This window comes from Panicum virgatum, chromosome 8K, assembly GCF_016808335.1.
Source record: "Panicum virgatum strain AP13 chromosome 8K, P.virgatum_v5, whole genome shotgun sequence".
Taxonomy (NCBI): domain Eukaryota; kingdom Viridiplantae; phylum Streptophyta; class Magnoliopsida; order Poales; family Poaceae; genus Panicum; species Panicum virgatum.
The window spans coordinates 4,584,396-4,602,212 of record NC_053143.1 but is presented as its reverse complement, the minus strand read 5'-3'; the positions used below and the strand labels follow the sequence as shown (position 1 = coordinate 4,602,212).

The window sequence follows — 17,817 nt, the reverse complement described above, 5'->3', positions numbered from 1 at the left end:
GGACGCGCGGCGGAGGAGCTCCGCGTAGCGCCGCCGCAGCCGCATTGCCGGCTGGTGGATGCGGCTGGTGCGGGCAGCAGGGGGACGGACGGACGGGCCGGCGTTTTGTTTGCCTGGAATAAATGTGTCGAGCTCGGCCCATGGGCCGTAAACAACTGTAGTATTATCTTCTGTTTGGAGAAAGTCCATTTTGAGAAATCTTGGGGGGTGCTTGTGAAACCCAACAAATGCAAAGGCAAAAGCACTGAAAAAATGTAACAGATATTCAAAATTTTCAAAATTAATGTATGGAATTCAAAATCACAGAAATCTTGCTGGCCCAGTGTAAGTGTGTAACCCCACGGATGCAAAGAGAAACACAAAACAGACCCTCAACTACAAAACTAAACACAGTTGCTCCCTCATCTCTTAAAACCCCGGATACACGATCTCCCTAGCTGTTTGAGTGTCTGTTAAGATGGTGAGCCAAATGTTCCAATTCCATGGATGGTGATCCAGCATTGTGCCTGTATGATCCATATATGGTGTTCATATCCATGGTTCCATATATACACGGGTGCACGAGACAAAGGTAAACATCTCAGCCGATCCGATCAAACGATTCTAGCAAGGACGACGACGATGAGGCGGCAAAAATTCAGAGAACCCAGCTAGATAGTCTCCATCTGCTCGATCGGTGCATCGATCGGCAGATCACTCGCCGGGTTGGGGCCGGCGGCCGGAGCGTCTCTCGCCGATCGATCACATGACGCGCGGCATGGTGCCGTAGGGTTTGCTCTTGAGTCCCATCATCCTGCGCGTCCTGGTGATGAAGAGGTCCCGGGGCTTGACGGCGCCGGGGATGTGGCCGATGAGCGTCATGAACGGCAGCTCCGCCAGCGCGTCGCGGCGGCCGAGCGTGACGGTGATGGAGGCCCTCGGGCACGGCTTGTACCGGTGCAGCTTCTCCTCCCTGCTGCACGCGCCGCCCTTCACCAGCAGCCGCAGGTTCCGCGACACCACCATCGCCTGCCGCTGCGCCAGGTGGCCCTGCTTCGCCTCCGGCACGTCGGTGATGTCGCCGACGGCGAACACGTTCTTGAGCCCGCCCACGCGGAGGTGGTCGTCCACCCGGACGTGGCCGGCCTCGTCCAGGTGCTCCCCGAGGAACGAGTCCCGGAGCCACCCGGAGGCCACGGGCCGCCCCGTGCACACGAAGTGGCAGTCCGCCTCCACCGTCTCCCCCGCCGACGTCGTGAAGGCCCGCGTCTCCGGGGTGGCGCCGGCGAGGTCGACGGTCTGGTCGAGCAGCACGGTCACGTGCTTGGAGCGGAGCCACTCGAGCGCCTTGGCCGAGGCCCGCGCGCCCATCACCTTGAGCAGCCGCGGCCCGCCGTGGACGATGGTGACGCGCTTCTCGGGGCTCTTCATCACGATCTCCGCGGCCAGCTCCACGCCGATGGGCCCGCCGCCGACGATGAGCACCGACTCGGCGGCGTCGATGCGCTCCTTGTCGCGCTGGAACATCTCCAGCCGCTCCGACTGCTTCTGCGGGCGGGTGCAGGTGCGGCCCGTCGCGACGACGAGGAAGTCGTAGGCGACGGCGCGGCCGATGGAGGTGAGCACGACGGAGTCGTCGATGCCGACGGCGGAGGCGGTCACCACCTTGGCGTGCGTCAGGTAGTCGGCGTGCGGGATCACGGTGCGCTCCACGGCCGCCGGGTCCACCTTGGCGCGCAGGTTCGCCCACGGGATCTCGAAGTACTCCTTGCTGCAAGCAACCAAATGCAATTATGCGAATGCATCCATCCAACCATGGACGGAGGATATGATCTTGATCGTCGTCGATTCAATTCAAGAACATGATAAATTGATGATGATGAGGAATAATCTGATGAATCATATCCATGCTTAATTGCTTCGCTGCTCACGTACGGATCGATGAGGACGACGTCGGCGTGGTTCTGGAGCGTCTTGGCGAGGAGGGCGCCGGCGATGCCGCCGCCCACGATGACGACGCGGTCGCCGGTGGACCGCAGCATGGTGGCTGACCGGCCGGATTACTGAGTCCCTAGCTAGCTGCAGCAAGAGGCCAGGAGATCGAGGCGGCTGGGCATGCGACGAACTCGACCGACGACCGACCGGCAGGTGATCGATCGATCGAGATGGATCGATGCCTCTCTCCTGCGTCGGCGTTGGTATATATGGATGGGGGAGATCGATCGATTTGGCGGGAGCTCGTGCGTGGTTTGCTTCGTTTCGGGGATCGACCTTGCTTGTTTCTGGCGCTTTCGATTGTCAGCAGATGGACCCACCTGTCATTGGGCTCGTTGGCCAGGGAATTGCTAAAACGAGCTTCCCAAAAATAGGACTGCTAATTACTGCTGGCGGCCTGAAAATTACTTGCTAATAAGTAGTACTGTCAATTAGCACTTTAATTTGGTCGTTGAATATGTATACTAACATGGCACACATTTGTTTTTTTTTTCAACAAGGTTTAGTATAGTATTGACACATTTGTTGTGTCTATGATAGTAGGAGCCAATGCGTGTGTATTAACTGCCATTATGCAGAACTTGTGGGAGGAGACACTTATGAAGATCACAATCTGGCCATCTGGGTTACCTTTCACTTGAAGACCGTGATGGCTAATCATCGCCTTATGCTCTGATATGCGAACTGAGGCAGGCGACACTTCTGGAACCGAGATAGAACTAAAGGGGATGAACCAACAATTGATTTTTGGAATTACTAAAAAACAAAAGGTGTGTTAAGAATAGCAAACTAATTATTTAAAACTCTACTAGTTGTCTTTTGCGAGAATCTTCGGGAATTTTTTTTTGTCTTTTGTGGTAGGTAGGTCAAAGTTAGCAATTTTTGTGGACAAATTTTAAACTCCATAGTAGCAATTATTTTGGGACGACATGGATTAGATGAAGAATCAAGAGGTTCTTCTATTTTCCCATAGTCATGTGTGTGTGTGTGTGTGTGTGTGTCCAACCTTCTTGCGCTTGCCTTTCCTGCTTGGGAACAACATAATGTCGTTGATTCGGCTCATTTTGGATCCAATAATTATTGAGATATTTGTAACTGCACTTTGTCTTGTGCTACTCGATCTCGGGGAACTACCTCAAGGCATACCATCTGCGCTGTTTGGAGAACAAATATCGCTTTTTCAATCCTGACTACTCCCTCTGTTCCAAATTATATAAGACATCTCAAGAATTTTGGAGAGTCAAAGCAATCCCAAGTTTGACCAAGATTATAAAGAGAAATATAAAGATTTATGATATCAAATTGATGTACTATAAAAATATAACTAATAAAGAATCTAATGGTACTTAGTTTATAACAAATGTCATTATTCTATTATATAAATTTGGTCAAATATAAAAAACTTTGACTCTCCAAGATTGTTGGAATGTCTTATAGTTTGGAACGGAGGGAGTAACAATTTATTTCCAGTGATCACTTATTGATGACATCATCTTTAGTTTTCCTGTCACGAGTGTATGAAGTCAATTTCAGGCTCCTCTATGCAAAAACATTTCTGATTAGGGGATAAGGGGTGGTTGTGTAATGGTAAGGGGCTAATTGGTTTAACCCATGGTGGTGGTGGTTGCACAAGATACGGACGAGATGTTTATGTGTGCTAAACAATATCTTACGAGCCATACATATGTATACCGGAGCAAATTAAATAATGCATAATCTTATAGTTAATTCAATTGGACCTTGGAGTACAAATGTTCGACATGCATCAAACTTAGATCAAAGCTAATGGTCTCTTCGAGATGGTGGCGGACCCCACTAGCATTTAATGCATAGCAGTAAGAGTATCGAGTGCTTTCGCCGGCTCCAGCGAGCGTTTCGCGAGACGCCGGCTCCACTTTCTCTCCTGCTTTCTTTCTCTCCATGTAGGATCTCGCTAGCTCCTCATCCACCTTTTAGACAAATAGAGTGCCACCAACATTACACGTGCTATTTACATTTCTAAGGGCAATATATAGAAGTGTGGTGGAAACTTTAAGTGCCGGGCGTGCAAAATTGAAGTAAAGATAAATGAGATAAAATGTAGACAAGTTACAGTTATCGACCTAAAGCTTGACTAGAGCATTTCATTCCAGCAGTCGATAGCGCACGTTCAGCAAGCAAAGGGAAAACGCACCGGAACATCTCTCTCTCTCTCGATCTCTCTCTGTGTGTGAATCCAACCTGCTTGTCTTTTCTGCTTGGGAACAACATAAGAGCAACTACAATAGGACTGCTAAATTTGGTTGAGCAAATGCCCATTTAGAAACTCACTTCTAAATTTTACTCACTCCAGTAGAGCTGCTAAATTTGGGTGAGCAAATGACCATTTAGAAACTCACTTCTAAATTTTACTCATTCAAATATGGGCCTCCACTCCAGCAGGCTGAGTAAATTGGGCTTCAACAGTTGGCAGCCCAAATAGAGGGCCACCAAATTGGTTGGGAGGGGGGAGGGAGAAATTTGGAAGGCCTATAAAAATGGCAGCCCATCTGCTCTCCCTGCTTTCCCTAAAAAAAATCTGCTCTCCCTGCTGGAGATTGATTTTTGATGTCCACCGACTAAATCTTTATATGGGAGCCAATTTGCTTTCCTTACTGGAGTTGCTCTAATAGCGTTGATCGTGCTCATTTTCGATCCAATAATTGCTGCCAACAGAATCTCCATGATCGCACTTTGCCTTGTGTTACTCTCTGGGAACTACCCCAGAGTATACCATCTGTGAAGTTTGGAAACAAAGATGCACGGTCCCAAAACATACCATCTGTGCTGTTTGGAGAACAAAGATAGCAAGAATGAAGAATCAATCTCCTTTTTCAACTTCACAGGCGGTGTAACTAGGGCGGTAATGGATCAAGGTCCTAGTGGTCACTTCACAGCTCAACTTGACTTTTTATTTTTTTAGCTCAAAATTGTATAGGATTAGAGCCCGGCTTTTAAATTATCTAGGCCAAAATTGCCGGCCCTTTACCACCCTGTGTACACACAGACCACCTATTAAGAGTGTTTACTATCATTCTTAGCTACACATGTGAAATTAACCACTTTGTAACTCCCTATCATTAACTCTTAGACTTTTAATTTTATTTGATTAATTGAAATAAATGAGCAAGCCCAATTAATCCAACAGTGTGTGTGCGCGCGCGCGCCCAACCCACTTGTGCTTATGCCTTTCCTGCTTGGGAACAACATAATATCGTTGATTTGGCTCATTTTCGATCCAATAATTATTGAAATGTTGTTGGTGACTGCACTTTGTCTTGTTTTACTCTCCAGGAACTACCTCAAGGCATACCGTCTGTGCTGTTTGAAGAACAAAGATCACTTTTCTAATTGATCCTGACAAACAATTCATTTGCGGTGATCACTTATATATGTGATGACATCATCTTCAGTTTTCCTGTCATGAGTGTATAAAGTTAAGTTTAGGCTCCTCTAAGCAAAAATATTTTTTGTTAGCGGAGAAGGGGTGATTGTGTGTGTGTGTGTCCAACCTACTTGTGCTTATGACTTTCTTGCTTGGGAACAACATAATTAATGTCGTTGATTTGACTCATTTTCGATTCAATAATTATTGAGATGTTCGTAACCGCACTTTGTCTTGTGTTACTCTCCTACCTCAAGGCGCGCCATCTGTGCTGTTTGGAGAACAAAGGTCGGTTTCTAATTAATCCTGACAAGCAATTCATTTGCAGTGATCACTTATGTGATGACATCATCTTTAGTTTTCCTGTCACGAGTGCATGAAGTTAGTTTCAGCCTCCTCTAAGCAAAAATATTTTTGGTTAGGGGATGAGGGGGTGTTTGTGTACTTGTGTAATGGTGAGGGGCTAATTGGTTTAACCCATGGTGGTTGCACAAAGAGACTGACAATAATGCAAGATACTTATGTGTGTGCTAAACAATGTCTTGTGAACCATATTTATGTCTGCTGGAGCAAATTAAATAATGCATAATGTTATAGTTAATTCGATTGTACCTTGGAGTACAAATGTTCGACATGCATCAAACTAAACAAATAGTGTGTCACCATCAAGATTACACGTGTTATTTACATTTCTAAAGGCAATAGAAGTGTGCTGGACAAAGTGTTGGGGGTGCAAAATTGAAGTAAAGATAAATGAGCAAAAATTTACTCCGAGTTAATCCTATAAGTACTACCCCTCTATACCACCACCAAGATCACATCATTACAGCCCCCTCTCTCCTCTATTCTTAAGTTACAGTTACAGTTTTTTTAATAAAAAACTTGACCGGGGTAAGACTGCCCTCACGGCATCTCTGTTCGGCTGGCTGTAACTGGTGGCTGGTGCTGATTTGTTGTGAGAGAAAAATACTACTGGTTGGCTCGTAGTTAAAGAAGAAGACCTTTTCACAGGCCAAAAAAATTTCCGAACCCCTGCCCCACCGCCCGTAACTCGTGAGAAGGCCGGACCACCTTTTACGTTCACGCACTTATAACATCCTCCAGCCGAAAGTCCGCCCCAAGGGGGTTCGAACCCCGGCTGGGAGAGTGCAAGCGCAGAGTCTATAGACTAGCCGGACTAGGTGCCGCTCGTGTTACAGCTTTTTTAGAATATGAAAAAATTTGGCATTGATCATTTATATGTGAATGACTATGGCAAAAGTTACGGTTACAGTTATCGACCTAAATCTTCATCATTCCATTAGTCCATTACACACATTCAGCAAGCAAAGGGAAAACACACCGGACCATCATTAGAGTTCACTTTACAAATTAATTAAGGTACGTACAGCAACGTTAATAACAATATATATGATCAACAAATTGTAAGCACAGCTACTACTACTATCTGCATGCAAGCATCTGACACTGCAAAAGTCCAGAGATCATCATCGAATCGGATGCCAAAACGAGGAGGAAAAAGCAGCGCTCGTAACGCTGGCCTGAACAGCTCAGAACGCTAATAGCAGAGCTAGTGCCTGCAGTCACTTGAAGAAGGCGACGAGGGGCAGGAGTGCGGCGAGGACGAGCGCCGTGCAAGCGCTCGACGCGCCGCCGCGGGCCGTGGCGCCGCCGGAGAGGTACAGGTAGTAGTACGGGTTGGACGCCGACGGCGGGGACGGCGGCGACGAGAAGTGCGATCCGCTGCTACCGTCGCCGCCGCTCTTGGGTGGCGGTGGGGGCGGCGGTGACGGGGGAGGCTCCGACGGCGACGAGGACGGAGGGGGCTCCGAACTAGGCGGCGTCGAGCACGGGGACTCCGGCGCCGGCGGGGACGTCAGCGGCGTGAGCGGAGGCAGCAAGTTGGACGCGTCCCCCGGCGCCGGCGGCGGCGGCGGCAGCACCAGCTGCAGGTACGGCGGCGGGGGCGGCGCCGTCATCGGCAGGATCGTCGGCGGCGCCGACGTGCACACCGTCGGGCACGTCCCGCACTTGCTCACGCACAGCTGGTTCGTGTCCGGCGGGCCTTCAGCCGCCGGCGCGCCCTGCTGGTCGTCCCCGACGACGACGACGCCCGCGCACGCCACCAGCCACGCCACCGCCCACACCGCCACCGCAGCTCCTCCTCTTCCCCCCATCGCCGCCTTCGCGCCTCCGCCGAGCTAGCTCGATCAACGGAATCACCTGGCACTGACGCGCTTGCTTGCGTTGCGTGTGCTCGCTTTCGCAGGTGGATTCCCGCGAGCTCTCGTGGACCGGGCGGCTTATGTAAGCTGGAGCCCGGAGCCTGGAGCTGGAGGCCCAGCACGGCAAAGAGATGTGCCAAACTTGAGCTGCAAGCTCCAGCAGAATATATGAATCGGCAGCTGAGATGAGAACTGATGGCTGTAAAGGGAGATGCTCCTGAATTAGCAGCAAGGAATTGCGGATTCCTCTTACCATAGCACACAGATTAATCCAACAAATCGGCAGGCTAATTATCTTTGATGTACACGAGCTGTTAGGCTAAATGATGGGCATAGAAAGTACTTAGAAACAAAAGGAACTCATGCAGAGTTAAAGAGCAGAGTCAAAAGGCTTGCAGGTGCATGATGCTTTCCAGAGTGCAAGCCAGGCAAAGGATATATGCGCCTGGATGGGTGAAGCCGTGAAGGCTTGCAGCTAGCGGCTCGACTCGTGTCTGATGACAAAAGACAAGGGCTGCTGGTTCAGTTCACAGGCAGCCAAAATGCTGAACAAAAACAGATCTAAATTGGAGTACTTAAGTGCTGAATAATATAAATCTCAACTGTCCTGCATAAAGTAGGGAGTCTTATCAAGATAACTACTCGCAGAATTGACCAATAAATAAACTGGCATGATCTTAACAGTCTGTTGTTGTATTAGTAGTAATTACAAGTTACTACTATTGTACTGGCAACAAAATGAGTGAATAAGCTGTACAGAGACACTACTTCCTCACTCCACAAGCATCTAGAGTACATAAACAAAATCTGGGGTATTTGCGTCTATTTCATTTTTTCCTGGACATTTGTCAATTTGAAGGAGTCCTTTACAAAATATGGCTTGAATGCCAACAAACAACCGACTTGTACACACAGGCTAACCATGGAGAGGAAAACTTCTGCTAGCCTTCAATCTCTACCGCTCCAATTGCCCTCACCTGGGATTGGAAGGGTAGAATCAAAATCACAGTTACAAATCAACAGTCATGAGTCAGTTTCCGCATCCACTGTTGTAGCTGATTTCAGCTTTTGGCTCACAAACTGCCCCTTAACTCTCGGTCTTTGCTCTGCAAGCTTTTTCCTGCTATGGTATCTAACCTGTAGAAATGAAAAATGGAAGGCATAGTCAGATAAAGAATGCATTCAATACTTATTTGCAAAGTAAAAAATGCTATCAAATTAAATACCTTTTTCTCGAAGCATCTATCTTTCCTTTTCATGCGAAACTTCATCAAGGCAGCTTCACGGCGAGACCGGTCACTATCCAACCCATTATTATAGCAGTTCTGGACACCACTTTCGTTACCACTTTCCAGGGCAACCATTGTATTCGTATTGATGTCAGTTTGGCCGCTACCGGTGCATCCACTTCCTTTACGTACATCCTGGCTGCAGCTAGCACTCTGGTTCACGTGCTCCGCATGAGCTCTCGCCAAGTCAACTGGTTCTCCTGATTCTCTGAGAATTTGTCTTGAATGATGCAACTGCTGATTTTCCTCCGACTGTTTGTGTTCATCAACCTGAGAAGGTATACTACGATTTTCATGGTAATTCAATTGACCAGAGGCATGCTGAATAGCTGCCTTGTTGATGCCACCTGAATCACAATGCATGCGAGGAGCCTGTGGGTAGTATACTGGCTGCAGAATCGCACCATAATGGTAAGGCATCGCAGCACCAACAGGAATTGGAAGAGGTATGAACCCATATGAAGGATGGCTCATATTGTCCTGTCTATGGGAGGAACTGCTTGCACCTACATCTTCTCTAGCACTACTGGAACACAGTACAGCAGCTCCCTCTGTGCTACTGTCCAAAGGAATATGAGCTTGCCTTCTACTCTCACCTGAATTATGTTCATGGGGAGGTAACACCCCACTGGGTTGGGAAACTGGGTCCTTGTCATGAACAGGTTCTTGACGAGTTATGCAGTGAGAAGGGAAAAACTGGTGCTCAGCTGACGGCTCTATCCTTTTATTGCCATATCTGTATCATGTTGAAATGACATGCAAGCAAAATAAAGCATGTCAGAGTTAAGCTCCATATTTGAGCAATTACTAATATCAAGCTATAGATCTAGGACTACCAAAACATGTAACCTCACAAAGAAATAAGAAGACATGGAAAGAAAACAACTGATTAGCAGAAAAAATTGTAGCCGCATTCAAATAACTTAGATATCAGAAGTTAATCAGCATGATGTACCTTGAAAAGGCAGAGGAATTCGAGTGATTGAAGATATCTTTTTCCCTGAACTCTTGGATTTTGTAACCACTAAGATGGTGTTGGTTGGTCTCCAGGAATTGGGACGGACAAGATTTAGCATTACTTATTGCAGCACCCTTTGATTTTTCACCAAGGCTACTTTCTGTGGGAGCATTTCGTTCCACGACTGAAGATTTACATTGTCCATCAGCTGTTGGTTGGGCCATAGCCAAGTCTTTGCCAAGATTGCTTGGTCGACGTGAACTTGCATCAGCAATCCTCAAGGCATTATCCATTATTTGCTCAGCAACCTTGGCTGAAGTAATACCATTAAGGCCTTTGGAACGCACATTCTTCTCACTTACACTTGGGGCATCTGCATGAGATGAAAGTATTATTACATGTGGATAACAGAGTAGCAGACATTAACTTACCGACAACAGAGCACGAGTTAACAAAACATTACGTAACCAAGTTCAAATTCCTTACCATCGCTATCTTTTGACACATGCAACTTTGTGTTTACTCCATCATAAGACTCATTTTGTAGTTTACTTTTTCTGGACGAGCCAGCCCCTTCATCTGCACGAGTATCTGGTAACTTCTCAATACTCTGAATTTCAGTCTCCCTCTTGCTACCAAAGCTCTGATAAAGGCAAAACAATCTCCATAACGTAAATGCATATGAATGTAAATGGTATGTCAGAACTGCAAAGGACCAAATGATGAAACTCTAATTGGTTTCAGTAAACAGTGCTGGCTACACACACTGGATAAAGTCAAGAAAAGAACAGTCATACAAAAAGATATGGCTCTAAATATTTTACTGTCAAACAATTAGTGTTAAAGTATTTAGTTGCATGCAACTCAATATGGTATCAAAGCCAGAGGTCTCGAGTTCGAATCCTGGTTAGTTTCTGTTTACTGTCATTGTCCAGCTAAGCAGGATGCAAATAAGCAATTGAAAACATGCATTAGATACCAGTTGGTCAGATAAGTTGTAACTTGTAAGAAATGTCAGGTACTCACTTGGGCATCACTTTCCTCATCGCTGTTTTCTCCGGCCTTTGAAACATTAGCAACATTGGCACTTATATGATTGCTGGCTGCATTATTTTCTGATCCATTTATTTGGCTATTCATCTGCATGGAATTCTTATATCTAAGTATTGTAATGAAAAATGTAATGCATAATAGATAACTGATACAGCCTAAAATGATCGCATGCGACATATCAGGGTCTCATAACTAAAATTGATTCATACAATCTACTGCTCCATAAGAATTCAAGAAGTTGTACAATGAACGCTATAGAAGTAGTATCAGTTATCTATTATGCTATGCATAACATAACTGATACTACTCCTATAACGTTCATTTTGTTTCAAGAAAAAGGCACCCAAACCAGATTCAGATAGGTTTCACAAATACAGATTAAAAGAAGCATTTCTTGAAGGCTACATTTTGCCGCACACACCAAAATGCCAGTGGCAAAGGAAAGCACATTCTTAAAGGCCTCCAAAAAGAGAACTTACTGCATGCCGCCTCCATACATGTTGCCATAAGTTACGCAGCTCATTCTTTCGCACTGGTTTTACAAGGAAGTCCACTGCACCCTTCTGCATGCACTTGAGCACCGTACCAATAGAATCTTGTGACGACATCACTGCCACAGCCAACCAGTGAAAAACCATGAAACCCAATAACAAATCCAAATATTCGGTTCATCAGTGCTCAAGGCTGCGTATCAGGCGTACATGCCATTATAAGTGTCAGATACATGCCCATGCCCATCACTCTACTAGTACTAGGTCAATCAGCTGATCATGAGGTCAAATTAGGTGATTAGGAAAACAGTGTTACAATCACGTGTTGCACAGCTCTTTGGTTCTTTGGAGCAAGTACTGCTCATATTTAGTAAAGCCTTTTTTGTCGTTTTGCACACTTAAATTGGAACATCCCCTATATTTAGCATAGATTCAGTAGCATTCAAATAAGTATGTAAAAGTAATGGTATTGGTCTCTTGGTTACAACGGCTACCTAGAGCGCTGCAATTCAATATTTACTATTTTGATTTCCAGGACTATCACCACCTCAGCTTTGGAAAAGCTGAGGCCTTGTATATATAATATATGTGAAATCTAATTGACAAGCGCCCGTGAAATGGAATATTTTTCACAGATAAAATATGTGATTTTCCCAGACAAACTATGCGATTAGGCCCTAAAACAGTCTATGTACCAGTCACTCAAAATCACACATATTGAAACCCCCACCATGATTGCACAAACGAAATAAAATTTCACAGATCAAAAGTCCAGTTAGCCCATAAACCCTCCAGTCTCATATCCCTAACACACTTATGCCATTTTGATCCTCACAGGCTATAAGGAATGCAGTGCTTGGCTCACAGCACAAGGGGAACGAGCATCACAAAGGGAATCAAACAATGATGATGATACAGTAACGTTAAAGTTAGCTCATCCGAAACGAGCCTGATCCAATCATCCCGTTTTAGCACAACAATAATATAAAACCCAAGCAGCACTGCGTGGTAAGCATAAAATTATGCCCAGCACGGCGCCCCTCGCTTGAAGTAACCGCTTGGGCAGTTACTAGCGAGGCCTAATCCACTTGCAAAGCTGGAATCGATCCGCAGCACCAGGAATCAGGCCACGTGCGCACGCAGAGGAAACCACGGGGCTGGGCTTAGAGTCGTAGCGCTTACTGATGACGGGGATGTTCTTGCACTCGTCGGCGGCGACGATCCTTGCGAGCAGCTGGATGCCGGAGAGCGAGGGCATGGCGACCTCGGTGAGCACGAGGTCGAAGGCGTAGGCGCGCCCCCGCATGACCTCCCACGCCTTCATCCCGTCGGCGACCGCGGCCACTGGGGGTCTCCCGGAGGGAGGGGAGGGAGCGAGAGACAGAGACGCGCATCAGAATCAAAAACCAACCCAATTCCTCCCGAGAAGTAGTAATCCCAGGAAGCAGGCGCGGCGCGGGGAGGGGAAGGAGGAAGGGAGAGGGAGAGGTGGGAGCTCACCGCGGTAGCCGCACTTGCGGAGGAGCGCGGTGACGACCTGGCGCGTGGAGTCGTCGTGCTCGACGAGGAGGACGCGGAGGGAGCGGCGCGGGAGGATCTGGTCCCACCGCACCGCCGCCGCGGACGCGGGGGACGGCGAGGCGCCCGCAGCCTCCCCGCCCCCTCCTCCTCCCCCGCCGGCGCTGGCGACGGCGGCGTCCGCGTCGGGAGACATCCGATTCGTGGAAGGGAAGGGAGCCGCAGCAGCAGCAGGAGCAGGAGCCGGAGCCGAGAAGGGGCGCCGCGAAGGGAAGGGAAGGGAAGGAGCGGTGGGGAAAATATCTCCAATATTTTTTTTTCGCGCGGCGGGCGCCACGTCAGCGCCCAGGCCCGCGGCGCTGGGAGATCGTCGCAACAAATACCACCACCACGGCACCACTGCTACTGCTACCAGCGAGGGATATTTTTCCCGGGCGGGGTGAATTAACGGGGACGTGTATTCACCACACGTGCGAGTAGGATCGCGCGTCGCACACATACGACGGCGAGCTCCGGCGGCCGGACTTCGGCGGAGGAAGGCGGAGGCGGCGGCGGCAAAGGAGGCGGAGGAAGGCTCCGGTGTCTCCGGCGGCGGATGAGGTGCAGGAAGGCGGACGCAGCGGCGGAGGAGGCGGATGCGGAGGCAGCGGAGGCAGCGGCAGAGGGGGTGGAGGAAGGCGGAGGCGGCGGTGGGAGACAGAGGAAGACGAGGCGGCAGCGCCGGCGCCGGCCGGGAAGACGAGCGACGGCGGGGACGAGATGTTCTGCGATGCGTCGCCCCCACTAGTTCGCGTGAGAAATAGACCCCACCCCCCCCCCCCCCCGAATTAACCAGGGGCGGGCCGATATTTCGGTGCGCGATTTTTTTTTTGATAATACGTATCTATATTTTTAGATAAAGAAAACGTACAAGTACTTGTACGCATACAGAGACGTACGTACAGGACACAGAGGAAGCTGATACAGCCAAACTTAAGGACCCCAACCAAAAGAGAAAGCGCGATTTTTATTTGGTTGGCGAGGGAGTGCGTGGGGTTGCCGGACTTGGGGAGATACTAGATATTTGGCGGGCGCTCCTGGCCTCTCGTTCCTGCCGGAATAAAAAAAGAAAAGGTGGGGGCGCTTCGTGGCCGCGCGCCTGTCTACGCTTCGTTCGCGGGCGGCGCGGGCCACTTGCGCTGCGCGGAAAAGTGGCGGGGGCGCGCCCGTGGAAATGGATTTCACCTGCGTGCGCAAGTGGAGGGTTAAGATTAAAAAAAAAATCATGTCGATCCATCCATCCCCGGCATCGCCAGCGTGCGCCGGAAGGATTGCAGCAGAGGGTTTGCTTTTCAACGGTAGAATCGTGTGTTCTTTCTGGCCGCGTACATTTGAAAACGGGGCAGAATGTGCCATTAAAAAAAAAGAAAACGGGGCAGAATGGTTCGTTGCTAAGTACATGCTTTAATTTGCGTTCCTCCGATGCAACAAGCCAAAAACAGAGATCGAGATTTTACTACAGAACCTAAATATAGATATAATAATATATATCTAGATTGTAACAAAACTATGCACCTAGAAAAAGCTAAACTTGACTTAGTTTATACTTCCTCCGTTTTTATTTACATATCATGTTAGGCTTATCCTAAATTAAACTTGACTAACTTTAATCAAATTTATATAAAAATATAGCAACAACTATACGATGCTATTGTAAATTTATTAATTTTTTTCTATAAATTTGGTCAAAGTGTACTAAGTTTGACTTAGGACAAATCTAATACGACATATAAATAAACACAGAGGGAGTATAAAGAATATATCTGCATCTACAATACCAGCGTGAGTGCATGCTAGATTGATCAAAGCCAGATGATTTTAACTTGGAATAAGACTGAAATGATTCACCTCTCAGCATATTTTGGAACGAAAAGGAGTGGCACTTATTCTGTCCGTAAATAATTGTCTCGTTTCCATCCTTGTCGGAAGTTTGACTACTCCAAATGTTTTACTCGGATAAATCGGAATGCTTGTACCCGTTGGGTTTGTTACGTAGACTAGTTTCACAAAAAAAACCTAGTTCTGTACCCATTTCGCAAGTGCCTTTGTTGAATTAACATGCAAATAAAAATCGATGGTTATTTGAAAAAAGTAGGTACTGTTGTCTGCAAATAAAGTACCGAGTTGGTCGAAGAAGATAGACAGTGTGTTGTCAAAATAAGTCCTCCAATATCCTCGCAAAAAAAAAGTCCGCCAATAAGCATGCACGAGAATCCCGTGACGCATCACCTCGTGCATAGAGTATACATATAGGACTACTAAGCTCTTTCGGGAAAGAAGAAAGGATAGGTCGGGTTAAGCTAGATTATCATCGTCAACTAATCACACTGGAAGGGCATAATAATCTATATGTTTTAAAATTTGTGTGGCTCATGTTCTTCCAACCCACACAGATCCATCCCTATCGCATTTCAGGAGCTAGGCGTCTCTGTCAATATGGATGCGTCGGGCCTCTCTTGTAATTAGCGACGAACAAACCCCCTTTCATGGCGTGCCTATCTATTGATAACCGCATTAAATTCACAAATAGAAATCTGCAATAGAAAGTGATTAGTAATCTGCAATACAATAGAAATCCTCTTTTTTTCCTAAGACATAATATATTTGTAATACATAACACAACGCATATTGCACTTTACGCGATCTTTTTCGTCAAAACTCCTGTTGGATTCTTGTTGGCATGGCTGTGTTTAGATCTGTAAAATAGTGGTAAAAAGGGTCACATCGGACACTGTGACACATTGTAACACTTTTCGTTTGTTTGTGGTAATTGTTATCCTATCATGACCTGGCTCAAAAGATTCGTCTCGTCGTGTACATCAAAACTATGCGATTAGTTTTTTTATTTATCTACATTTAATGCTCCATGTATGAGGTAAAAGATTTGATGTGATAGGTGAATAATGAAGTTTGGAGAGAGAAATTTTGGAAGTGAACACAGCCCATGTGTTTCGTTCGTTGCCCCCATTCAGATGTGATCGTGACTCTGTGAGCTGCCTTGCTTGGTACGGAACGAAAAAAAAGAAGTGCCTTCTAGTGTCGGAAAGGAGATCAAAAGTTATGATAGTACCAAGTCGCTCTGTACATGATCCGGTTTCACCGATTTTTAGTTACAAACCAGCCCAGACCGCTAGAGAGCCCAGCTGACGGTTTAGAAACCCACGGATTGCACGGTTAATGGTTTAAACCGGCCACTAGTTACAGCAAACCTAACTAGCTAGGCCAGCGCAGCAGCAGCGGTGGCACAAGGTCCCTGGTGCCTTCCTAGCACTATGTGCCACAACTACCTCACGTGCGTCGTCCTCTCCGCCATGTACGCACATGACCTCGCTCGGGTACCTGCCGCCACTCATGTCTTCCACGGCCTGCTATATATAGACGTCGCACCAGGGGACTGGAAAATGGACTCTTCCTTAACGAAGCAGTTGCGTGGATGGCCGCGAGGGGCGCTGGTGTTGACGAGGCGCACTGCGGAGACAGACTCACTAAGGCACGTCGAGGATAGGGTAGTATATATTGAGCTTGGAACGGCCGGCCGGGTTATGCGTCAAAGCCGGACTCAAACCAACCCATACATGATCTGCAGGAGCGGTTTGGACTCAAACCAAGCGAAACTTGCCAGGCTACGTTTCTAAGCTCTAAAGGAAGATAATATTCATGCCTGGCCATCACGATCACCATTTTAGCTCCAACGTAACTGAGATGCTCATTACACCTTTAGGCCTAATTACTGTCAGGAGCTTGGGCATACTATGGGTTGAGATATACCCTTGTTACAATATAGGCCCTTGTCATGACCAGGGTTCACGTTACCGACCGGTCCGGCCAAACCGGCGGGGTCCGGTACCGGTATACCGGATCGGTTTGGCCGGAAACCGGTCCAAACCGATCGAAGTCAAATTTGAATTTAAAATCCGCTGTGCAAACGGTTCGTACCGGTATATCGGCCGGTTAGACTGGTTTATCGGCTGGTTTGACTGGTAACCGGTCAGTTTGACTGGTAACCGGCCAAATTTAATTTTTTTTTCTTTTTTGATTTAAATTCAAATGCCCGCAAAGTATACTAAATAAATATTTGTATAATATATTTTAGCCTAAATGAACCCTCCAACCATCTTTTGTACTACTTTTACATTGTATTTGTATACTTTTGTATGCACATTTTTTTGTTTAACTTCAAATCCCCGCAAACTATACTAAATAAATGAATTTTTGAGAAAATTTGACACCATTAGATTCGTCGCACCTTGAAGTATTTTTTAGGAATTTTTCATTTTTTTTAATTTAAATTTGAATTTTGAATTTGGGCCGGTTTGGTACCAGCCCAAACCGGAACCGGGCCGGACCGGTTTGACCGGTAACCGGTCAAACCGGACCGGTTCCCACCGGTTTGGTTAACCATGACTCTGGGTGGTTTGCGGGTGAGAAGATTGAAATAGGAGATTTTTTGCATCAATGGAACTCTATATCTTTGAAAAAGTGTTTTGCTTTTTATGAAGCTATAACCAAATGTAACACGTTGCTGGATGGTTACGCTAGGGAATTCCATTGTTTCTCCCTCCTCCCCCATCAGGGCATCACACCGGTGAGCTCTCCTGATGTGTTTCTTCCAGGAGGGAGCTCCTTTTAAAAAACTAAAAAGATGAACATTTGCAATAATGCACTCGCAAAAAAAGAACATTTGCAATAATGATGATAGACGGGGGGTGAACCAAAACTTCAGCAATGGCGAGAAGGATGGCCCTGGAGCACGACATCGACACCGGCAGCATTGCCTCCTCTCAATCTCTCCCTCAAATATGGAGGATATGAATATAGATTATGACAAATTTGAAGGATTTTTTATATATATATTCATGCTATGTGA

General features: G+C 47.0%; 3 protein-coding genes across 3 annotated transcripts; all 3 read right to left on the bottom strand.

Moving 5' to 3' along the window:
* Window positions 1–514: 514 nt before the first annotated feature.
* On the bottom strand, window positions 515–2,063 carry LOC120646102 (apoptosis-inducing factor homolog B-like). The gene is made up of 2 exons (XM_039922815.1): window positions 1,915–2,063; window positions 515–1,750 (listed from the first exon to the last, which is right to left on the bottom strand). The coding sequence occupies exons 1-2, from the start codon at window positions 2,019–2,021 to the stop codon at window positions 742–744; spliced, it is 1,116 nt and encodes a 371-aa protein (XP_039778749.1). The 5' UTR covers window positions 2,022–2,063; the 3' UTR covers window positions 515–741.
* Window positions 2,064–6,701: 4,638 nt separating this feature from the next.
* LOC120643639 (lysine-rich arabinogalactan protein 19-like) lies at window positions 6,702–8,129 on the bottom strand. The gene has a single exon (XM_039920053.1). It carries the CDS (start codon window positions 7,552–7,554, stop codon window positions 6,961–6,963), a length of 594 nt encoding a protein of 197 aa, XP_039775987.1. The 5' UTR covers window positions 7,555–8,129; the 3' UTR covers window positions 6,702–6,960.
* A 112-nt stretch (window positions 8,130–8,241) lies between these two features.
* On the bottom strand, window positions 8,242–13,168 carry LOC120643638 (two-component response regulator-like APRR9). Its single transcript, XM_039920052.1, has 8 exons — window positions 12,894–13,168; window positions 12,576–12,737; window positions 11,382–11,512; window positions 10,876–10,989; window positions 10,336–10,492; window positions 9,847–10,222; window positions 8,829–9,627; window positions 8,242–8,739 (listed from the first exon to the last, which is right to left on the bottom strand). Exons 1-8 carry the CDS (start codon window positions 13,105–13,107, stop codon window positions 8,626–8,628), a joined length of 2,067 nt encoding a protein of 688 aa, XP_039775986.1. The 5' UTR covers window positions 13,108–13,168; the 3' UTR covers window positions 8,242–8,625.
* Between the last annotated feature and the right edge of the window lie 4,649 nt (window positions 13,169–17,817).